Below are 24,198 nucleotides of genomic sequence, written 5' to 3' on the forward strand. Positions count from 1 at the left end.
TGGTGATCCTTTTGGGAGAAGGGATCAGTGTGAGGCTCTTATTTTGTGCAGTGATTCTTCTCAGCAGGAAGGAAAGGGTAAATTCCATTTAGAGATTGAACTGAGATAACTTTTTCTACGTTTTGATAGAGGAAAGAAACAAGAGAGTAAAAACTGAGCAAAAATGCATCTTTTTTCTGTTGATACTGTGACAGTGCATAGTGGCTGGTTAATTTTGGCAGCTGAAGACTGATCATGATAACGTTTATCTAGAACTCAGGTTTTTCCGTGCCTGGGGTATCATTGGATGTGCTCAAGTCCTTGTCCTCTCCTGCTTTTCCTCAGGCTGGGCGGCACTGAGCAGCGCCGGTAGGTGGCTTACTGGGGTCACTGGTGTCAGGATCAAGTGGAAAGTTAGGATAGAAGATTAAAGAGCAAGCGTTCGAGCCTCACCCTCTCTTTCCTATCAGAAACAGGGTCAGGATCTGAAGCCCAAGCTCAGACATGAGGTTGAATCAGTTTGGAGCATGCCAGAGCCATTTGGAATAACATGATGTATTTTTTTCCAGGACTGTGCTCCCCCCCCCCCCCACCTCCAATATTTACTGTTATTGAGGACAGTAAATTGCCTGACCTGTTTCAAATATGTTCTGTTTAATTTCTCATTCCACTCTTTGCCTTATGCCTACACCCAAAATGATCAGCAGGAATGGGAGGAAATGTTTATGGGAGGCTTGAATGGGTATTTCTGAGCTAGCCAAGGATGGACATGCATTTCCAAGTGATCCTGAGACCAGCTATATCTTGATTAAAGGGCTCTCTATCCTGAGTCTCTCTGTGTAAATATTTGTAAAGCATGATCAAGTGATCTCTAGAATTTCTCTTTGGTGCGCTGAGTTCGTTTCATTTCTTCTCTGTAGATCATGTTTTCATGTTTTCCAAACTTCACAGCATTCCCGTGGCTGAGCCCTGAGCGCTCTGTGTGTCCTTTTTATTTTAGGCATAGCTGCTGGACGTGAATGTGCTTTCCTATTAAGGGTCTCAGGAACATCGTATTCAACATTATCTCCTGGCTCCCACTTTTTTTTTGCCCTAAATGTTGTCTATTCTGATAGACAGCGGCTGGAGGAGTGCTTAGAAATGGAATCAGCAGTATTATTCCAACCTATTGTCCCTAAAACACAGGAGCAGCATCAAAGTGGTTCTTTTCCACCGTGCAGGGGAGAAATTCCTCATGTCCTGGCTGCCTGATCTTCTGTGTAGAGCACTCACCAGAGCTCAGCTGATTCGGAGAGCTTTGGCCGGGAAATTTCCCATTCAGAACTCCGGACAAAGGCATCTGGAGCATGCATCCATAGACCCAGCTTGAGTAGGAAACACTCCTGATGAATAAGCTCACTGAGGCTGACAGTCTGGAAGCTTTCCCAGAATTTTGCCCAGCTAGGGTTTGTTTGTATATATGGGAAGCAGAAAGGAGGGGAGGGTGAGAAAGAGGGAGAGGAACACGGTGAAGAAAAGGGGGCAGAGTAACAGGGAGGTGATCCCAGCTTCAGGCTGTGTATCAGGGAGGAAATGAATTTATCCTCCACTCCCTGTTGAAAACCCCCAAATAAAGGCTGCTCCTTGGTGGCACCTACTCAGCCACTGGCATGAATGGCACGAGCTTTTTGAGGTGAGTGATCACTTCAGACACGGCCAACTTGGCACAGCCCCGCTGGAAACTGGAAGTTGTTTCTGTTCGACGGCTGTTGGTGGCCTGTTGGTGGCCTCACTCCAGTTCCCAGCAGACAGATGGCTGCAAAAATCTCTGCTGCAGATGGTGCATCTCTGGCCTTATTAGCAGGCTCGACAGAGGGGTCAGTGACACAGTGGGCCACAGAAGTGGAGTGACCTTGTTCCATCTCGGCACTGACTGTCCTGGGTCACAGCTGGAGGCACGATCTGTGTGTGGGCCATGTGCTCCACCACCCCTGTGGAAAAAGACGGGAATCGCAAGAAAAAATTGAAAACTGGCATGGAAATGAAAAACTGAGGGGAAAAAAACCCAACCCCTCAAGGGTCGGAACAGGTGAAATGACTCCTCTTTTCAAGCTGCTCCTTGACACGCTGGTATTTCAGGAGTGCCCCGATGTGTTTTCCATCCCTGAACTCATTGCGGCTCAACAGCCTCTGGAGTCAGCGACCTTTCCGTAGCACGGGGATCGATCCCTGCTATCGAGCAGCTCATCCACCAGCCCATCAGCATGTGGGGCATGGCAGATCTCTGTCCCTGGCAGCAGCTGGGTGAGTGCTGCATCACTGCTAGAGAACAGCCCGAGCTTTTCTCACTCCCGAGGATTGATTGAGTGGCTGTCAATGAGCTCTCGAGGGGCTGTTAACACTTGCTTTAAACGCAGGAGCTCTGCCTGTGCCGGGGATGCTGAGGGGATGCTGAGGCGCTCCTGGCCCTGGTGGGAGGTGGCAGGGATGAGTAAGTGGCTGTGTGGAGAGGGATGTGTGTACACACGGTGAGAAAGCAGCAGTGACTCAGTGTTTGTGGAGAGGAGTCTAATGGGGGCAGAGAAACAGACTGCGGGGTTTTCCCACCTTTTCCATCTGTCTCAGCTCGTGTAGGGCTTCCTGCAGTGTGTGGGGATCCTCTGTGGTGACCAGTGACATGGCTGGAGCTGTGTCAGGGGAGGGTTAGGTTGGATATCAGGAAAAGTTTCTTTGTTCAGAAGGTGGCTTAGCACTGGAACAGGCTCCTCTGGGCATGGTCACAGTACCAAATATTCCAGAGCTCAAGGAGTGTTTGAACAATGCTCTCAGGCACATATTGGGATTGTTGGGGTTGTCCTGTGCAAGGCCAGGAGTTGGACTTGCTGATCCTTGTGGGTTCCATCCAACTCAGGATATTCTATGATTGTAGGACACAGGCTGGAGCAGAAGTTCCCTAAATTAGCAGTGAGTTTTCCCTGGTTTTATGGCTGAGAACAGCATATTTTGATAAGTAGTCCATGTATCAGCAGAGGGGTAGCAAGGCAGCATCCTGGAGCAACTCTGGTTTTGATGTGTTTTTGAGCAAAACCCATCAAATTCTATGCTTTTTCCCCCTCTGATACGAGTTCCTGACTTCTTTGGCCAGAGGGTTTGGAGAGGAATGGTGATTGCTTTTTGTGGAGCATCCTGTGCTGGAGAAGAGGAAATGGAAGGAAAAAAGCCAGCGTGGCAGGAGGTCTTCTTAGCATTCTGACTGAGCAGAAACTTAACAAGGAAATGCTGGGATTCCAGGTCAGGCTACCAAGGAGGACTCTGGAAGAATTGCCCAGGAATGCAGGATTGAATTAGAATGGTCAGAACTCAGCTGCATTTGAAACTGGCCAGGGATGTGAAAGGCATCAAGAATGGGTTCTGTAGGTGCATCAGCACCAAAGGATTTCCCAGGGAAGTGTTGGCCTGGTGTTGATTGGGACAAGCAGCCTGATGGATAAGGATGTTGAAAAGGTGAAGGTACCCAGTGCCCTTTTGCCTTGTTCTGCTGGCAAGGTTGGCTCTGAGGCACCCAAATTCCTACACGAGGCAGAATCCAGGGAAGAAAATGCTTCCCACTGCCAAGGAAAAGAGAGACAAGGACAGTTCTAGTTATCTGGGCATTTGCTGATCCATGGAGCAGAACAGGATGCATTGAGGGAGATGTTTGGTGTGACTGTGGAGCCACTGTCTGTCATCCAGGGAGCTGCCTGAAGGCTGGAAGAAGGCAAATGTTACACCCACCTTTAAAAAGGGCAAGGAGAAGGATGCAGAGAACAACTGACTGGTCAACCTGAACGGCCCCTGGGATGATTAAAGAGCACGTAGCTCTAAAGGTTATTTCCAGGCAACATGATGGACAAGAAAGTGATTGGGAATAGGCAGCAAGGATTTGTGGAGCACAGATTGTGCCTGGCTGCCCTGTTTCCCTTTTGGGATGGGGTGACTGGTTACGTGGACAGTGGGGGGAAGCAGCTGGTGTGGATTTTGACATTACCAAGGCCATTAACACAGCCTCCAAATGTGCAATTATGCACTGGATGGGTGGCTTAGTAGCTGGATGGAATTCCTGCAGGATTTCAGGGTAATGGTCAAAGGTTTGAAGCTTAATCAAGAGCTGGTCACATCTGCCCAGGGTTGGTACAGTGGCCAGCATTGTTTAATGTCTTCTTTAACAACCTGGACAATGTTTGACACTCCTAAGGCCACGTCTGGGAAAGGTGCCCAGTACTGGATTCCCCCAATACCAGGGATACCAGCACATGGGGGCAAGTCCAGTGGACGCTGAGGGAGCTGGACAATGTCAGAGGAGGCAAAGGCAGCAAGCTTGGAGAAGAGGAGGCTGTTAAGGAGGAGTCATGGAGCAGTCAAACAACTTGCAGAGGTAGGCAGGGAAGGGTCTAGAGGCACCAGCTGCAGCAGGAAAAGACCCAGCTGGATATAAAGCAAAATAATCCTTCACCACAAGAGCAGTTAAGTTAAGCAGTTTAGTGCTATAATCAGTCAGCCAAGAGAGGTGGTAGCGTTTCTGTTCCTGGTGATTTTCAAATCTTGATCAGACAAGGCCCTGAGAAACCTGATCTGACTTTGAAATCAGTCCTTTTTTTGGGCATAGGATTGGACTGGGAACTTGAGAGGTTTTTTTTTTTCTCCCCAGCCTAAATTATTCTGATTCTGTTCATTGCCAACCCACATCTCATTCTTTGGAGGTTCAGGGATCTGGAGAACAAGAGAAATTCTCAGGGTGTGAAGAGAAGCAGGGAAAAAGAGAGCTGGTTTAAGGGGGCTTAAGGGGGGGAAAAGTCTTAAGACAGCTGGATTATCTCCCCTTACATTAAAATACAGATTTATGGTCAAGTCCTTTTTTTTCCTTTTTCTGACCAGTGGAGACTTAGAAGTTCATGTCAATAGCAGTGGGATCAGGGTGTTGCTACACAGATTTATTCCATCTCCTTCCCACCGGGACAGAGTCCAAATCTCCCTTTCTACCCCTTAGAAGCTGCTGACTGGAGATTTGATGTTTTACTTCACACAATCAAAGCACAAGAAGTTTGATCTCTCAGTACCCTCCAGCCGCAAATGGAGCAGGGTCCAGGCGATGCCCAGCATTGTATGGAGCCCAATGAAGTCAGGAAATTTGGGCTCAGCTTGGCTGTGAACGGAACCAGAAGCTCATTTTGCAGCCTGTCAACCCAGTTTCTTGCTGAGCTGGGATCCTACATTTTGCAGCCTGTTCTGGGGCTGGGAGAGTTTCAGGGAGAACTTCCTATAAACCAGATTTTCAACTGAGTAAGTAGGGATTCATGCTACCTTTGTTTTTTGGGTTTTTGTTTTTTTTGCATTCAGGAAAGCATAGCCTCACCATTCATGTTTGTATGAAGGTACGGCTCAAGGCAAAGTTAAAAATCAAAGTTTCACAGCCTTCATTAGGTCTAAAGCACACATTTACCCTTGGCAGAACACACATGTGCAGTAAACCCATCCTGCCCTCCTCATCAGAAACTCAAAACTCTGCAGCCAAGGCACGACCAACTCGCTCTTGCTAAAATTAATTAATGAAATTAAATTCCCAACATAAATTGTTGATGTGCTGGAATATAGGAAATAATCCTGCATTAGCCTCCAGGGATGAGCTGGTTGATTAATACATCTGTTTCTAATTTATATAAGCATCAGCATCTCCTCTCGACTCATCTGGCATTCAGGCAGGGCACTTGCAGCATCTCTGAGATAATTCACGTGTGTGAGTGTTGGTGTGGTCAGATCTCAAGTCAATCCTTGAGGACCTGCACTCCTGCAGTTCCCTTTTCATTTTACTGGGTACATAAAAGTGCCTTCAAAGAAGTTTCCCTCCGTAGCCAGTGGTTTGAACTGGTTGTGGTGCGCTTACCTTGGCAGCCAGCTTGGTGCTGCGCTGCAAATGAGAAATGACAAATTGCTGGCTCCTGCAAGGTGCTGAAGGCAACAGCTCCCTCACTGCTGTCCCTGATGTCCCAAACCCACAGCTGCAGTTACGTATTTGGCCTAGTTCGGGGAAGTGGTACCAAAAAAAAAAAAAAAAAAAAAAAAAAGAAAAATATTTTAAAAGCCAGAAATGCTTCTCACAACTTCTCACCTCAGGAGGGGTTGTTAGGCTAAAGGAAGGGGAATGCTGAATCACACACACTTTGTTGTCGAGGCGCATGTGTTTGTAATCTGCTTCCATCGCCAGCATGCCTGTGGCTCTTCTTGGTTGGGAATCTTTTCCGTGTGTTGCCTGTTCGTTTTCTTTCAAGCTCCTTTTCAAGCCCCCCCCCCCCTTCCAAGCGGGCAGAGCTGATGAAGATTTGCAGCGCTCTACTGTTTTAGGAGGGGCTCAGACTAGGCTGGCCCCTCGTTTGTTGGCTCCTAACTCCAGCATTGATGGGGGATGATGGAGACATCTTCTCCCCCTCCCTCCCCGCCTTGTTCATGTCTGTCTAGCACATAAAATCTGCAGGAAATTGGCAATTCTGTAGAGCCTGGCCTGGATTGCTGCTTTTCAGAGGTCACCCAGGGCAGGCTGTGACAGGGTGGGTCTCCCTTCCCTCTTCTCTCGCTGCAGGTACATCCGCTCGGAGCGCTCCGTCATCCTCATCAACTTCTGCCTCTCCATCATCTCCTCCAACGCCCTCATCCTGATCGGACAGACCCAGACCCGGAATAAGGTAAGGGATCTGCTGGGGCTTTGTTTATTTGTTTGCTTTCCCCCTGATTTAGCACTGAAATGATCCATTCAGGCAGCGCTTCCTCATTTTTCCTCCATCTGTTAATTAGCGACATGTCAAAGACATGGCTAAATGGCAGATTTCAATTTTCTCTCTCGCTCTCTCTTTGATAATTTGTCAGCATCCTCAGGGCTTTGATTAAAACCAATGTGATATTTTTGAATATCTGCCTAGAGTAGCTGGCACATGGCACGGTGAAGAAGCGTGGTGATTTGCAAGGCTTTAACCGTTTTATTTTCAAAAAAATTACAAAGACAGATTGAGAAAAAGCTTTAAAAAAAAACCCCAAACAAACAACCTCTCAGCTTTACATTTATTTCTCCAGCAGTTTTTATACTCTGAGCTGAAAGTACTTGGCAGATGTTAGTGAACACGGACACAAAACTGTCCAACCTTTTTTTGGGGATGGGAAGCATTGCCAGATGCACTGTGAGCGCTGCAGGGCCATGAGGGACTCGTAGCAGATCCCAGAGTGATTCCAGCAGTCCAGGCAAGACCCAGCGTGGTTTTCCAAGCCATGAGCACTGGTTGCTCTCTTCCCACAGACCCAGCTGGAGAGGCATGTGTTGCCTCCACGACTTTTTTCCAGCTCCAGCACTTTCAGGATCCCCTGGCATGACAAATCACTGCTCACCATTAGTATTTTCCTGTTGTAAGTTTTCCCATCTTCCCAAATGCTCCAAACCATGATAACTGTTGAGTCAAAAAACGTGAAGCAACACACCTCCTCCACTCTTTCTGCTGCCAAAATCGCAATCAGAAGTCAAAAATTAGTTACTGCTTAACAGTAACCAGTGACCAGCTGGGTTTTTGAGCCCCTGCTTTGGCAGCATGAACGTGGTGTCACTTCTGGAAGTATATTGGGAAGAAATTCTTCCCTGTGAGGGTGATGAGGCACTGGAGCAGGTTGCCCAGAGAAACTGTGCCCCATCCCTGGAAGTGTTCAAGGCAAAGTTGGATGGGGCTTGGGGCAAGGAGAAAATCTTCCTGTCCATGTCACAGGGTTGGAACAAGATGATTTTTAAGGTCTCTCCCAAAACTCAACCTATTCTATGATTTTATGATTCCTGCAGAGAAGCTGAAGGATTTAAGGAATCACAGACTTATTTCTATGGAAGGCCTTTTGGGTTAGGATTAGGTTGTTTTAGGAAAAGCTTTCCAGCTGCTGGAGCCCTGTGTGTGTGTGGAGAAGTGTGGAAACAAGCAGCCAACTCTGCTCCTGCTACAAAGTGCCCTTCAGAAATTCCTTTTCCAGAGCAGAGTTGTCTTTCATTGCCAACATAGATGGCAGGAGGTGGAGAAAGGGTGAACCAAGCTCCTGCTTTCCTTGGTGGTGGTTTCTGTCGCACCAAACGTGTGCTGGGAGCTTCTTTCCATGGAAAGAAACACTGAGGGATGCTCAACAGGACAAACCATGGCTGGACCTCCTCTTGGGTGATTCTTCTTCACCTCAGGACAGGAGCTGGATGTGTTCCTCCTGTCCCACCCCCTCCAGAGCCCAGTTATGAACCCAGGTTCTCCCTGGTGCTTTTTTGTCCCATGACTCTGTGAGTTCACGGTCGGAGCTGTTGGTGGGGATTTGAAGCTCCCGGCAGTGATGGCAGGAGGCAGATTAGCTCTTTGCACATCCATATGCATGAAACCCCAGAAATAGCGAGGTTATTCTTGGATTTCCTCTCAGCCATCTAGTAAACAGTCTCTGGCAGGCAACAGAGAAAGAAAACTATACAGAGGAGAGACGAAGGAGCGTAAATTAAGATTTTATTCACATTCAGTTATCGATAACAGAGCGCCTTAAAATGTTGGTGATTGATTTATAACTGCGGCTTCTCCAGGAGATTTCTGCGGTATCGGCTTCCCCTGGAAATGTCAAATTCTCCCTGGATTTCCATCCGTGTAACCTCAAAGGCAAGATTCCACGCCTGGATTTGCTAAGCTTTTTGAAGATGAAAGGCCTGGGAAAAGGCTAAAAAAAATTACAGTCAGCAATCCAGGGATACAGAGGAAAGGGATGCTGCAGGAAGTGGCCGTGTCTCCGAGGCTTGTGCTGCAAGGGAACAGAGTTCTCCTCTCAAAGCAAAACAAGGGCTAATGGCCTTGACAGACTGACAAGCTCTGCTGGATCTTGGGACATCATATCCCTGTGTTTAGCCCAAAAATGGGGATTTTTGGTCTTCCCCACAAGGAAGGGAAAACCTGCAGCAGAGGTTGCAGAAGCAAGTATTTGCCTGCCTATCTGTTGGCCAAGTTCATTTGAGGCGATGGGTTCATCCTGGTCCAGCTGAGATGTGCATATTTCTCTTGTCTTCCCCTCCTCTCTTCCTCCCTTTCTATCAAAGCTCCTCATCTGAGAAAAAAAAAACAACCCAAATGTATCTCTGTGGTGTTAAATTGTGAAGCAAAGCTTTTCTTTCCCTTTTACAAGGAAGAACTGTGTTGGTTCGAAATAAAATCCAAAAGGCAACATGAACAGTGTTGTACCTGGTATCAGCCAAAAAAACCCCAGGTTTCTAAAATAACAATCTCTTAAAGTCCATTCCAGGAAGCATCCTCTGTTTGTAGCTGTTTCATGTAGCGTTTGTAAGCTGATGAATAGGAACCACCTTTTTTAGGATTCTTGTAAAATATGAAAATTACTGGACCTTTTCATGTTGAGCCATGTTATTTGTACTGATCTGACATCCAGAATCCACTTCTAAGCAGAATACGGAGGGACTTGGTGTCAAATGCAAATCTGGAATTAAAAAGAGAGTTCCTATCTCAGAGAACACACGGTCTTGCTTTTATTCACAGCCTCTGATAACGTCGGGTGGTGCCAGTGCATGAATCTAGAGCGACCCGATAAAATCATGATAAAAGCCACTCTCTGCATGAGAGCTCTGGGTTGAAAGATGCTGGTGGTTGAAAAAAGAGAAAAAAAGAGAAAGGTTCATTGACCGTAAAGCCAAGTCCGTGTTTGCCCATATCACTCAAAGGAAAGAAATTCTTGATTATAAACCTCCCCCTCCCCGAAATGCCTGAAGCCATTTTTTTTTTTTTCCTCCAGAGTCACTTTTAAAATCTATTTGCCCTCCCTTCTCCTTGTGAGCCACTGGAGTTTCTTCCCATCATTTTCTTCTCGAGTACATTGATTCACAGTTTTCAGCTCACAGATGGGGGAAAACTGGCTGAGTTAAACAGAGCGGCACCAATTTGCACCAGTGAAAGATTTGGCCTTGCTGAGTTAAAACAAAGACGAGCTTGTCAGCTTTCCAGTCCATCTCCCTGGCACTCTGGGGTTGTTCCTCATAATGCATTTGCCAGTTCTTTCCCCAGTTTAATTTTAAATGGCTTAAGCTGCCTGCATTTCCCTTGTGAGATTTCCCCACCAAGTTGTAGAGCTCACCATTATGAAATTCTTTCTAATCTAGGGGGGATTTCTTTCTTTTTCTTTTTTATTTTCTCTCTCCTGTCTGCTGGTAGTTTATGTGCTTTTGGACAGCTGTGCCCTCATGTTTGCAGTCCTGTCCCAGCCCCTGGCAGCCGTGGTTTCATGCAGCTCTCATGGCTTAGCTCTTTCACTCAGTGCTGTTTCCCTGGCAGGGGCACCATCCAAATTGCCTTCCTCAGATTTCATTTCCATGGCTGGGCTGCCAGGGACGTGGTGCTTTGCAAACCTTTTGAGCTGAGATTAGTGCACTGTTTACTAACTACTTCATCCCCCCTGCCCTGAAAGGATCGTGGCAGTAGTTTGGATGTTTTGGAAATTAAATAAATCCTGCTGAAGCCCAGAAAGCACCAGCATGGGACGTGTGCTCAGACCTCTAGTGGAAGGTGTCCCTGACCGTTTTGGGGAGGTTGTAACTAAATGATCTTTAAGGTCCCTCCCCACCCAAACAATTTTGTAATTCCACGATTCTTCTGAAGTGTTAACCTTGGCCTTATCTTAGAGCTCATGCTTCAGAGCAGCCAATTTCCAGGTAGTATTTAAATTTAAAGCTTTGGTCTTTGCTAGGTCAAAGCTTGTGGAGGAGCCTGCCCGCCCCTAAACTGCATTTCCGTGTCCTGATCTCCCTGACTTTTTGTTCCAGAGCCTGGTTTGGAAGCATCTCCCCTCACCTTCTGCTCTGCTCCCCGCTGCTCTCTCCGCCTGCCGCTCCTCTCACGTGTCCTCCTTTCCTCCTCTCTCCAGGTGATCTGCACGCTGGTGGCGGCTTTCTTGCACTTCTTCTTCCTCTCCTCTTTCTGCTGGGTGTTGACCGAGGCCTGGCAGTCCTACATGGCCGTGACGGGCCGGTTACGGAACCGCATCATCCGCAAGCGCTTCTTGTGTCTCGGATGGGGTGAGGACTCGGGGGCTGCGGAGCAGAGAAGGTTCAGGCTACAAGAGAGACCAGTGCTCCTCAGGAGGGTTCTTGGAACCCTTGGAAGGGTTTCAAGAAGGGCTGAAATGGTTAAAAAGCACAGCCAAGAGCCCTGATGTTGAACCTCCTGCCCAGTGCACTCAAAAACAGAGGAGTCGAGTTCAGGTTTCAGAGGGTGCTCTGGGGGTGGTTATTCCTGGGGTTGGGTCTGTTTCTTGCTTTCTATTTTTCTCTCTGTCTGTCTCCCTCCGTGTTGGATGTGTTCCACTGGTACATGGTACCAGCCAAGGGAATCCTGGCCTGGATCAGCAATGCTGTGGTCAGCAGGACCAGGGCAGGGGATTGTCCCTCTGTGCTGGGCACTGCTGAGGCCACACCTCAAATTGTGGGCTCAGGTTTGGACCCCTCACTACAAGAAAGACATTGAGGTTCTGGAGGATGCCCAGGGATGGCAACAGAGCTGTGGAAGGGTTTAGAGGACCAGGAGCTGCTGAGAGAGCTGGGAAAGGGGCTCAGCCTGGAGAAAAGGAGGCTCGGGGGGACCTTCTGGCACTCCACAACTCCCTGATGGGAGGGTGCAGCCAGGTGGGGGTCAGGCTCTGCTCCCAGGTAAAAGTAATAGAACAAGAGGAAATAGCTCCAGCTGCACCAGGGAAGGTTTAGATTAGATATTAGGGAAAATTTCATCACTGAAATGATAGCCAAGCATTGGAAGAGGCTGCCCAGGGAAGTGATGGAATCACCATCCCTGGAAGTGCTCAAAAACACATGAAGAAGTGACATTTTGGGCCGTGGTTTAGTGGTGGACCTGGTTGGACGCGATGATCCTCGAGGTCTTTTCAACCTTATTGATTTTATGGTTCTAAGATTCTGCAGAGCAACCTGGAGTGAAGCAAACCCTGAAATCCCGTCTCCATGGCAGCAGCGCCTTTTGGAGACAAATTAACTATGAGACTGCTGCAGATGCTTGCAACTAATTTTTCTCCCTCTGCCTCTGCCGTATGTTTAATTTATTAGCCTTAAATGATGCATTCTGTAGTAGAAAACAAATACAAACCCATAAACCTGGGCTTTCAAAGCGATAACAAGGGCGTGTTTGAAAGGAGCAGCAGCACAAAAAGTTGCTGAGAAGCGAGGAGGCAAAGGAAAAAAAAAGGAGTGTGGCTGAGCTCTGTTAATGTCTCATTTTACTACTGAAGCCTCACAATTCACCCCAGGCAAGAGATTTCTGGTGCTTACCAAGCACCCTGATGTGATTCATTCTGGAGCCGTCCTCGTTGCAGCACCTTCATCCCTTTAAGTTTTCCCTGCTAAGCTTTTGCTTACAATGGAGAATAAATTGTGTTATTAAAATCGGGGGGTTGTGTGTAGCAGGAGCAGAACCACAATACCTGCAGAGCACAGGCTGTAGGAGCCTGGGTGTGCTCATGCATATGTTTATCCCTCCTTGGTGACTCCAGCAACATCAGGGATATCAAATGTAACAGACTAATAGCTTTCCTAGGTAATAAAAAGGGATTTTTTCCCCCTGGTTTGTAAAAGCTGGGACAGATGGGCGTGTTAGCTGAGGGAATTTTGAATGAGCAACACTCACATTTGTAGTCTGTACGGATTAAAAAAAAAAAAGAAATTAAAAAATCCCCCAACATGTGTAGAAGCATAATTTGCACTGCTAGGAAGATGTAGTCAGCTCTGAGCTAGGATGCACTGCTGATAAATGATGCATAATAACCATTTGGAGTAGGTTAGGACAAGAAATGAAGAACACTCTCGCCTATTAAGGCAGCAAGGGAATTTGGGATATTTAGCATCCTGCTAGACTTCAGCTGTAGAGCTGGGATTAATGGCACTTGTAAGAGGGAAGAAGCCAAAAATATGTTTTAAAGAGCATAATCTGAAATAATTAGCACAATTCACTTTGTCATGGGTTGGTTCTCCCCCCTTTCCCCTCTTTGCACATTTGCATTTCTCTAAACCCTTGTTCGAGACGTCTTTGCCAAGTTCTCAGCTGCTCTCAGCTGTAGCTCATTGAAGCTGCAGAGAATTTCAGCAGCAGGGAGGATTATTTTTCATTTCTTTGGTCTCCTCTTGGATGTGCAACTTTGCAATTCAATTTTTAAATTATCATTAGTAATAATAATTGTTAATAATTGCTTCGCATGCTTGGGCAATGCTCTCAAGTTCATGGTGTGACTCTTTGGGTGATCCTGTGCAGGGTCAGGAGCTTGACTTGATGATCCTTGTGGATCCTTCCAATTCAGGATATTCTCTGATTTAAAATAGGCAGATAAATTGTTCTCTGGAAACAACTCAGTCATCATATTTAGCCCCAATAAAGAAGAAATATTTTTTGTCAGGATTTTTATGACCCTGTTACAGTTTCCACAGCTGGATTTTTAATGCTGCCATAGCTCAGCCTCTGAGTGGGTCTTCAGCTGTTTATAACAAGAATGGCTTTTGGGAATTATTAGCAAACATCTTCTCCAGTGGAACATGATTAACACATGGCCTGATTCTCCTCTGACCTGGAAGTACAAAACTCTTTGAAAGAGGTTTTCAGTGGATTTACTTGGAACTGTTAAATTCACTTTGTGCAGAAAGCCCCCAAAGCATTGCTGGTACTGTCTGTAGCACAGGTGTATGGAACAGGACAGTTAGGAATAAATTTCTTGACAATAATAAAAAAACTAGGTTGAAATTTTATTTTTTGGTGGGTTTTTTTTCAATCCAATCCCATCTAACTTCGCTTAGACTTTGACAGCTCTCCCAGGGCTGCACCTCTCATTATGATGCTCTTTGGCTTAACTACCATGACGTAGCTGCCACCTGTAGTAGCTGCTCCTTGTCCAGACCCATTCCCAGCCCAAACTGAGGCTTCTACCCGGCCTTGGAACAAGCCAGTCCCTGGAGATGCCAAGTTCACAGCCCCACTCTGGATTTCTGCATAATTATCATGTCGGAGAGAAGCACTTTGCGAAGAACAAGTTGTTATTTTTGGCAGAGTCTTTTCCAAATTTCCTCTTTCCCAGGGTCTCTTGCACCAAGCTGTATTCCTGAAAATGTCCTTTCCCATGTGGTTTCTTCCCCTGGGATGCCATATCGATGTCACCATAAGGAATGCAGCAGTCAGGATTTATCCAGATGAGGTGTGAAGGAGCATTAGCAAGAGGAGCAGGAGTCAATGAGGGAAAAAGAATGAGAAAAAAGAGGAATAGAAAGGGAAAAGGGAAGGGAAAAGGGAAGGGAAGGGAAGGGAAGGGAAGGGAAGGGAAGGGAAGGGAAGGGAAGGGAAGGGAAGGGAAGGGAAGGGAAGGGAAGAGGGAAGGGAAGAGGGAAGGGAGGGAAAGGGGGAAGGGAGGGAAAGGGGGAAGGGAAGAGGGAAGGGAGGGAAAGGAAGGGAAGGGAAAGGAAAGGAAGGGAAAAGGAGAAAGAGGAGAGGAGGAGAGAGGAGAGGAGAGGAGAGGAGAGGAGAGGAGAGGAGAGGAGAGGAGAGGAGAGGAGGGGAGGGGAGGGGAGGGGAGAGGAGGGGAGAGGAGGGGAGGGGAGAGGAGGGGAGAGGAGGGGAGAGGAGAGGAGAGGAGAGGAGGGGAGGGGAGGGGAGGGGAGGGGAGGGGAGAGGAGGGGAGAGGAGGGGAGGGGAGAGGAGGGGAGAGGAGGGGAGAGGAGAGGAGAGGAGAGGAGGGGAGAGGAGGGGAGGGGAGGGGAGGGGAGAGGAGAGGAGAGAGGAGAGGAGAGGAGAGGAGAGGAGAGGAGAGGAGAGGAGAGGAGAGGAGAGGAGAGGAGAGGAGAGGAGAGGAGAGGAGAAAGGAAGAAGGAAGAAGGAAGCAATATTAAAAGAGTTGCTTTTTGACCCACTGCCTGTTGGGTTTGGACTGATGAAACGTGACCTGTGCTTGGAAATCTCACATGGGAAGAGAAGCACTTCCCTGTAGGATAACCCTCAAATGCTCCACATTCCAGCCAGCTTGGCCCTGTGGCTCCCAGCTGCTGCAGAGCCTCACTAAGAATCACTCTCGGGATGGTTTGTGTTGCTGAGGGACCACCTTCCCAGAGGATTGTTGTTTGGAAGCCGTGCCTGCACATTCCTCAGATCTCCTGCGGTCGCCTGCCATGACCTCTGCAGCTCACAGATTAGTAGGGCCTTGTCAAGGGGCACTAATCCCCTTGGCTACTGATCCTGCTGATTCTTAATGGGATTTTCCCATCTTTAGCATTGAGACAGCTTAATTCCTCCTGCCACGAGGAGCAGGGCTATAAAAAGCCACGTGGAGACCTCCAGAGCTGAAGAACCTGATGTTGCGAGCCGATACCCAGACATTTCTGTAAGGAAAGGGAAGAGCTGGACTCTAAACCTCCACAGATCCTAGAAGAGACCTGAAGCTCTTTCTCACTGTTGTTCAGAGGAACCTGCTCCTTCACAGATCTTGGGGGACCTGTTTGGGATAGGGAAACTCAGCTTTTGTTTCCTTTTCTGTCTCATTTGGGGCAAGATTTTGGGTCGCTGATCCTACACTGAGTGCAAACAAAGCTCTTGATTTTTGAGTTCTTTGAGTTGGGTTGTGGTTGAATATTCCAACTTCAGAGACATCCTGAAGTACCCAAGAATAAAATAAATCAATTTTATGCATCTGCATCTACTGTGAGACCCCCCACAACTGCTGAGACCACAACAGAGCAGGAGCTGATTACAGTTCATGGTATTTATTTAATTAACAGAGATAATTAAGGTTCTTACTTTTGATTCTGGGGGTCCTGAGTTCAGTCTCTGACACAGAGCCGGGCTGGAATGGATGGTGCTGGAATAACTCTGGAAAAATGGGGAATATTGAGTGGGAGAAGGGCTGCACATGTGATTAAATGATCGATTTCCTCCTGTTTCATTTCCACAGGGCTCCCTGCCTTGGTGGTTGCCATTTCCGTGGGATTTACTAAAGCCAAGGGATACGGCACTGTGAACTAGTGAGTAAAGGATTCCTTTTCTCCCACCTGTTTTATCCTCCATCCTTTTTGTCAAAACCCAGCCACTGGCCCACAGGAGACAGACTGGGAGCGAAATTCCCATGTGCAGGACATCTCTTGCATCCCTACCTCTTCAATCCGTCATCTGACCGTGCTGGATTGTGTATTCCGTTGAAAACAAGTTTATAGAGACTACTTAGGTTTAACTGCTGTATTTATGACATCACTTTGATCTAAATACCTTTTACTAAGAGCTTTTTAATGTATTTTTAAGGGAAAATGTGGAATATTTAAAGTTTAGGATGTTTAAAAATTAAAACCAGCTTTTTTTTTTCCTTAATCTGTTTTTATGCTAGATTGGCCTCACCTTTTCAAAACAGCTCAACTCAGTTTAAGGCAGCAGAATGAGCCTGACTTGTGGAAACCAAGGCTTTGACAGCATCCCATGTTTGCCTGTTTTCCAAATTCCACAGGTTTTGTGTTTAGGAAACTTTTATGTGCTCATGATGAGGGAAGGAAAACAGAGGAGAAATAACGGAAGAGGTAAAAAATGCATTAAGGCAAGGCTAGGCTCACTCAGAGCTGAGCATTAGCACAACTTTAAATGAAGAAGAAAATATGAAATATTATTTTTTCCATCTGTTGTTAAAAATCTTAGAAATTTCATGCATAGTGACAGTTCAAGGATAATGTTTTTGTAGCAATAAGTCAGGCTCTTCCCTACTGCATCCCATCATTTTCCAGAGCCTTCCTGGGCAGGGGTTTGCATCCCACACGGGCAGTGTTTGAGGCTGGAGCTGTTGATGTGGCCGGCAGCAGATGAGGCTTCGATCGTCCCACTGAGGAAATGTCACGTGGAGCCTCCTGCTCTCCCTCGATTCCCACCACATCCTGCACACCCACGGCCAAATGGTCCCGGGTTTGCATTTTAATTGCAGGGGAGAATTCAAGCAGCACAGCAGCGTTTTCCGTTTGCTTTGCAGCCTAAATTCCTGCACGACACAGGGGGCTCAGGACTGGGGATTTCTCGAGGCAGAATTCCTGAAGGATGCATTGGCTGCACCTGGCTTACCTGTCCCACCTTCAACGTGTGCTGGTGGAGAGGGACCCAGTGCTTGCTGTGGGACTCAGGAGAGGACAAAACACAGCCTGGTTTGCAGAAGCATCACCGAGATCCCAAATTGATTCCCTTTGGCTTTTCCGTGGGTTAGCTGCTTCTGGCACTTTGCTCCAGGCACATCCATGAGAACAATTCATAATGAACAAGCCTCGGGGGGGGGGGGGGGGTGGGAGGGAAGTCCTGGATATTCCTCCTTCTTTTTTTGTCTATAGGCTGGTGGGAATTGGTGCAAAAAGATTTGTGGCTTTTTAAAGGGTTTTGTGGTCAACGTTGACCACACAAAAAATTCCTGGGCGGGGAAGGGAGGAACATGCAGGAAAGAACTCCCTGGCATTTTTCCCTGGACCACTGTGCCAGCATCTCCCACACTCCAGACTGCAGCCAGGAGGGTGACAACGTGTGACAAAACCTGCTGGGCTCCTGCTTTGCTCTCACATTGGCACAGGGCGAGGCGGCCAAGAGGCTGGGCTGACTTTCCAGCGTTCCCAGGGGCTGCCTGGTCACACCAGCTCTCCTCCCTTTGCTGCCAATCCTCTGACTCCTTTCAGCCCCGAAGACTCTGTCACTCCTTGCATCCAAGGGCTGGATGCCAGGGGATGGAAGGGGGTCCTGTGCTCCCAGCCAGAGTGACACCATTTCCCAGCTCTGCTGTCAGGGTGTTTTGTCACCAAAATTGTGGTGGTGGGGCCTTCACACCCCAGCAAGTCCAGTTTGATGAGCTGGGCTTCAGTGATCCTTGTGGGTCCTTTTCCAGGATATTCCATGGTTCTGGGTTTCCTCTTGTCTTCTTTCCATGTTTCCCAGTGTGTGGTAAAGCTGGTGAGTCCCACCAAAGTCATGAGGAGAACAACAGTTCCTCTCAAACTCAAAGATCCCATTAGACATTCCCAATGCTGCCATCTCACTTTAATTCCACACTTTGGTACCTTCTAGTACCTAAAAGACCTACAAGAAGGCTGGAGAGGGACTTTTTCCAAAGGCATGTAGTGACAGGACAAGGGAAAAAGGCTTTGAGCTGGAGGAGGATAGATTTAGATTGGATATTGGGAAGAAATTCTTCCCTGTGAGGGGGCTGAGGCCCTGGCACAGGTTGCCCAGAGAAGCTGTGGCTGCCTCATCCCTGGAAGCGTTCAAGGTCAGGTTGGACGAGGCTTGGAGCACCCTGGGATAGTGGCAGGTGTCCCTGCCCATGGCAGGGGGTTGGACAAGATGATCTTTGAGGTCTCTTCCAACCCAAACCATTCCATGAGTCTATTAATTCCTGCTGGAATTGGCTTTACCAAGAGCCAGAGGTAAACAGAGCTCACTTGCAGTGAGTGGTGGGTTCACGAGCCCTGGTGCTGAATAAAATGGTGCTGAACATCTCTGTCATGAGAGTTGCATTTACACTTTGGTGCATTTTAAAACACGAAACAAATATTGCCGTGGGCCCAGCTGGGCAGGGTGCCCCAACAGACCACATTGCATTCACACTTATTCCTGTTTTCCTGCTCAAAGAGGCCTAAAAGCTCTGTTGCATTGATGTGTGGGGAGCCCTTGGTTTTCCCTCTCCTCCAGAGTGAAGTCAGCACTGCACAGCAGCAACTTCAGAGCTGAACTCTGAAACTTGAGGTTTAGCTTGGATATGAGGAAGGAATTCTTCCCTGTGAGGGTGGGGAGGCCCTGGCACAGGTTGCCCAGAGAAGCTGTGGCTGCCCCTGGATCCCTGGAAGTGTCCAAGGCCAGGTTGGATGGGGCTTGGAGCTGCCTGGGATAGTGGGAGGTGTCCCTGCCCATGGCAGGGGGTTGGCACCAGGTGATCTTGAAGGTCCTTTCAGCCCAATTTTGTCTCCAGTGTGTAATGGGCACTCACAGGGCATTTCAGATGGGCACTGCAGACTTTCAAGGCCCAATGTTTCCATTGTGCAGAAGGAAGGAAAAGCTTTAATCACAGCACGTGCCTCCCTGAGAAGGAGGGGACAAGAAGTGACAAGATAAACCACAAGGGACTACCCAGAGTCTTTTAAAGCACTTTCCAACCCTGCAGCTTCTGGGTCCCAAGAGCAGTGCATGAGCAGTGCATGAGCTCCCGTGGTAGAGGTGGACATTAAGTCAAAGCAGGGCTGATATTTAGGTGAGCACAGAATTTACCACTCAACAGCAGGTTTTTTTCTCATCCCACTCACAGTGGTAAAAAACGCTGGCATCCAACTACGGGACAAGGTGACGAGGGCATTTTGGGGACAGCTGCAGGTGTTGAAGGGATTGCAGCGCTAATCTCGGTGTTAAAGACTCTCAGGGCAAAGCTGGTGGAGGGGGCAGGGTGTGAAATGTGTGATGTGTCGTGAGGCTGGACCAACCTCAGCGGAGCAACCTCCAGCAGGGTGTTAAGCCTGGAACCTCAGCAGGATTTCACCCAGTTTGGTCCTGTCTTTTTATTGTGCGTGGGATGAAGTTTTTCTCTAACAGTAAAAACACAACTGAGCAGCAGGACGAGGCTCTGTCCCACCAAGAATTGTCCCATCAAAGGCTTGGCCATGTCCCCAAGCTCTAATGCAGAGAGATCAGAGCCAGTGCTGAGTTTAGGGAGCTTGTAGTATATTTAATATTTACCATTTAGCTGGCCAGAGTGGTCCACTGAGTCTTAAGATGAGGAGGGAGAGAGAGGTTCAGATTAAAAATTGAAAATATGCTGCAGGATTTGGGGTGTGTCTGTGTTGTGCTGTGAGTCGTGATTCCCAGCAGCCACTCACTCAAGCTTTATTACTTAGTACTTAGGACACTCCAACTCTCCAGCTGTCACGAGGGTAGGAGAGGATTTCTCCCTTTTCTTGCCTGAACTGCATTTGAAAGGACATTTTGCAGCTTTTTGGAGCATGCTGCGGTGGAGTAGAAGCTGCACTTCCAGTCTCAAAGAAAGTCTGAGGGGTACCAGAGGTTTAAAGGACCTGCCACTGATCACCTCCTTAGATTTAGGCTGAGTGCCTGAATAATAACTCTCCTTTTAGCCGGTGCTCCAGGGACTGCCTCTGGACCTCTAAAGCTTCACAACCAACCTCCTAAAGCTTGAAGTGAATAATTGAGGTTGTGCCACTGGTGCTGGGAGCTTGCATCCTTCCCCACAAGAGAGCCCATCAAAAGTTTTCTGAGAGCACAGCAGATTTCTCAGGGTCCTGGAGTGTCACTGCATTTTGTGACCCACAGGTATCTCAGCAGCTTCTGGGTTAATCTCTGGATAAATACTGCCCTGATTCCCAGCTGTAATCTCAGTTATTCAAAATATTATATTGGGGCTGCCTGATTTTACAGAGGATTGAGGTGAGAGCTGTTGCTGGCAGGGCTGGGCAGTGTGAAAAAGGGCTCAGTGGAAGCAAACCCTTCCCAGGAGCAGGACAAAAGCCACCACCTCCCATCTGTGCTGTGGCAGAGTCACAAAAGGATCAGATGTTTCGCAAAAAAAAGGTTCTTTTTGTGCTGAACACAAGAGCTGCTGTCAGTCGAGGAAACACTGCTTAGGAATTGTTAAACCATTCACTTTCCTCCCTTCCAGTGATAATTTTATTTTTAAAAAATCACTGAAGAGATCCCTCGGAAAGTATAAAGGAACCTCTTAGCGAAATGCAAATATTTCTGTGCCTCGTAGGCACGAGGCTAAAAGCATCTCCACTAGACTGGGGGTTGCTGTCAGTTCTGTTTCTTGGATATTCCTTCACCCTTTCCTTTCCCTTGCTGGCAGCCAGCACCTCTGACAGCCTTGGAAAATGCTTTGATGAAGTGCTGTGGCAGGGAGGTCAGGCAGTCAGAAGGGATCAGGGCCAGTGCTCGCTGATGTGTGATCTCACCTTCACAGTTCCTGGTGCTCCCAGGGACCGCACAGGAATGAGAACCCTCTTTGCACCAAGTCCTCATCACTAATTGCGGTGCAGGACTGTCAGATTTCTTCATCTGACCCACCAGTTGGAAGAGACACTGAAAAAACATCTCAAAAATCAGGATAGAGTGTTGGATAAAAAGGTTGGGACAAGGACTGGGATTTGGGAGCCCTCCTCTTGCATTTAGGGAGACCTCCAATTACTACAGAGCTCCAAAGCTTCAATTTTATTCCCTCCCTCCTCAGCTGATTATTCATTTTATTATTACAGCTTCTCAGACAGCTTGTGGCAGAGCAACTTGCTATCAGGAAGAAATCAAAATTGATTAAATTAGCACATTACAGGTTTAATTTAGACATAAACATGATTCAGACCTTGGAGAAAACCAGAATATCCTACTATTAATTCTCAGTTTGAAATACTTCCCTTTTTTGGGGGTGCCTTTCCAGAAACATTCCATGGTTTTGGGGTGAAAAAAACCCCATTTTTTTCAACTCAGAATTAGTAAAAAAACATATGAGGCTGATCAACAAAACTGAAATATTTCCAAGAAAGCTTTTTTTTTTCCCCCTGGGAGCATCAGCTTGCTCCTGATGCAGAATGAAGGCATCTTGCTGAGGGCAAGGCAAGTGAATTACTGCAGGGTGAGCTGAGTTAAGAGCTTGGAGAAAGTCCCCTCTCCTTTGTGGTTTCCTGCCTTCTCCTGTGCTGAGTGCACGGTCATTTCCTGCTGAAACAGGATTACTCCATCCCACATTTTCTCCAGGGTTCTGCCCTGTCAAAGCATGCAAACTTTCCCAGGGGCTGCTGACACAGTGTAAATTCCCATCCTCTTCTGGCCCTGGAGTGCCTAATTTGTGTGTCCATGCCCTGAATTGCTGGATTCCCACCAAAAAAATATGGGAATTTCAGCTCCAGTGCTGCTGTGGATGGTCATGGCTGTCACAGAGCCTCACATTTGTTTGGTCCAACCACCTGCACAAGCAGGAACACCTGGAGGTGGCTGTGCCCAGGTGGCTTTTGAATGTCTCCAAGGACGGAGATTTCACAAGTGCTCTGCTCATCTTTTGGCAGGACTCAGTCCCTCTCACAGGGAAAAAAAGTGTTTCCTTCCTGACTTCGCAGTCAAACCTGAAAAACAAAGAATCACAGAATGGTTTGGTTTGGAAGGGACCTTCAAGGTCATCTCGTTCCACCCCCTGCCATGGGCAGGGACACCTTCCACAATCCCAGGTTGCTCCAAGCCCCATCCAGCCTGGCCTTGGACACTTCCAGGGCCTCAACCAAGAGGTCTCAAATGAGCTCCCTCAGTTTGAGAAGGCACCAGGCAGTTCAGGAGCCCAAATTCCACATCTGGTCAGTGCAGAAGGGAGGTGTCCTTCTCAGGTTACGTGGTGTGAGGGAGAAGGAACAAGCTGGTTTCCAGAAGAGGGACCACACACCACATTCAGCTCATTTTTTAAGGAATTTGACTCAGGGAATGCTGTGAATTCCCACCTCACTGCTGTGTTGTTAAATTTCCCCATGGGGACAATCTCAGAAGGAGGGAAGAAATGTCCTGCACCCCTGGACCTGAGCCCCTGGCAGACACAGGGGTCAGCAAATAAGAAGGGACAATTTCCACTCTTTCTGTTCTTTCTCCTGAGTAAGTAGGACAAGAGCATCGTCTTGCCAGCAAAACACTCCAGCTGCTTCCAGGACCTGGTCTGAAACAGAGCACTCTCCTTCATTTTGCATGAATTCCCCTGTCAAATGCCATCCTGCGGGCAGCTCCCCGGGCAGAGGAGCTTTTATGCAAGTTCAGGAGAAATGGGAAGCAAAACTTGCTTGATTTAAAGCCTGAGTTGGTTTTTTTCTTGTTTTTTTTTTTTTTTTGTTTGTTTGTTTGTTTGTTTGTTTTTGGTTTTTTTTTTTTTTGCCATTGGATGTCACCTCCCAGGCTGAACTCTGCAGGCAAAGGGAAGAAGCCAATGTGTGCCTCTTGGGGACATTTGCCACTGGGTGACTTTCTGTTCTCTCTTCATTTTCCAGCTGCTGGCTGTCGTTAGAGGGAGGACTCCTCTATGCCTTCGTGGGACCGGCAGCTGCTGTCGTTTTGGTATTTGAGCTTGTCTGAAAGCTTTTTTTTTTTTTCCCCTCTATATCTTATAGCAATTTCCTTGTTCTTTCAACCCAAGAATGCCCCTCTTTATTTCCACTCGTGTTTTGAGGAGCTTTCTCCTTCAGGAATAACGAGCAAAGCCAGCAGTTTGGGATGGGGTTGATTCTGAAATGTAATTTGCCTCAGCTCTCAGCTTTCCACCTCTGTTCTCACTGGAGCCCCCTAACAGCTGATTCATGTTTTACTTTGGTTTTGCTCTGTCTGGATGGAAGTGCAGGATGATGGTGGAAAACTCTGACATTGACTCCTTCAGAAAATGCTGTTCCTGCTGGTTTTCAGGCCAGGCTGTGCCCTCACAGCCAGCTTTTATTCCTGGTCCATCCCAGGCCAGTGCATGTGAGCAGCGTCCTTGTTTGCAGGTGAAATCCAGATCTTCAAGTCAGTGCTGAGGGGGTCCCTTCTGACCCTAAACATGTCACGTTGGCTTTGAATTCGAAGAGATGGCAAGGCTAAAGTGAATATTCCTGAACTCCAGCTCCTGCATGGTGGGACTCTGTTCTCCTGTCCCACCACCCCTGGCTCCAACACAGCCCCAACACCAACCTTGGTCAGTTATTATTTGAGTTTAAACTGTCACTCAAGAGGTGACATTCCTTCCCTGCTGCTGAAGCCTCACTGGCCATGAGAAGCCTCAGGGCTGAAAGAATCTGAGAACTGCTGCTCCTCCAGGAAACCCCTCCTGCAGCAATTTCCCATGGGTTTAAAGCCATATTTGAGCCCCAACGTCTTCTTGCAGTTTTTCTGCAGCCCAGTGTTTTATCCAGTGGAGGAGCTTCATGCCCTCTGAGGCTCCAGAGCCCTGGAGATTCCCACAGGAATGGGGTTGTTGACACTCACAGTTCCTTCTTCAGTTCAGGCTTTTGTTTCGTGCAGTGCCTGGGGGATGAAATGCCCCGCAGCAGGAGTTTACAGGAGAATAACTCCACAAAAGCTCAGGCTGCTTCTATTCTCAGCGCTGTCACTGCACATCAAACCACCTTGGTGCCATCCTTTCATCTCGGTGACAAAGAGAAAAGCCAGCAGTGGCCCC

General features: G+C 47.8%; 1 protein-coding gene across 14 annotated transcripts in view; it reads left to right on the forward strand.

The window, feature by feature from the left end:
* The window catches only part of ADGRB1 (adhesion G protein-coupled receptor B1), a 281,572-nt gene that overhangs the window by 215,921 nt on the left and 41,453 nt on the right, over positions 1 to 24,198 (forward strand). For 7 of the 14 annotated variants that reach the window (XM_048329201.1, XM_048329204.1, XM_048329208.1 and 4 more), the window contains 5 exons: positions 253 to 348; positions 6,572 to 6,674; positions 10,906 to 11,056; positions 15,967 to 16,036; positions 23,039 to 23,105. In XM_048329201.1, the coding sequence (XP_048185158.1) occupies positions 253 to 348; positions 6,572 to 6,674; positions 10,906 to 11,056; positions 15,967 to 16,036; positions 23,039 to 23,105 (487 nt within the window). The remainder of the gene's footprint in view (positions 1 to 252; positions 349 to 6,571; positions 6,675 to 10,905; positions 11,057 to 15,966; positions 16,037 to 23,038; positions 23,106 to 24,198) is intronic. The other 7 variants (XM_048329206.1, XM_048329207.1, XM_048329211.1 and 4 more) reach the window with 2 other exon arrangements.

Source organism: Corvus hawaiiensis, chromosome 26 (genome assembly GCF_020740725.1).
Source record: "Corvus hawaiiensis isolate bCorHaw1 chromosome 26, bCorHaw1.pri.cur, whole genome shotgun sequence".
Lineage (NCBI taxonomy): Eukaryota > Metazoa > Chordata > Aves > Passeriformes > Corvidae > Corvus > Corvus hawaiiensis.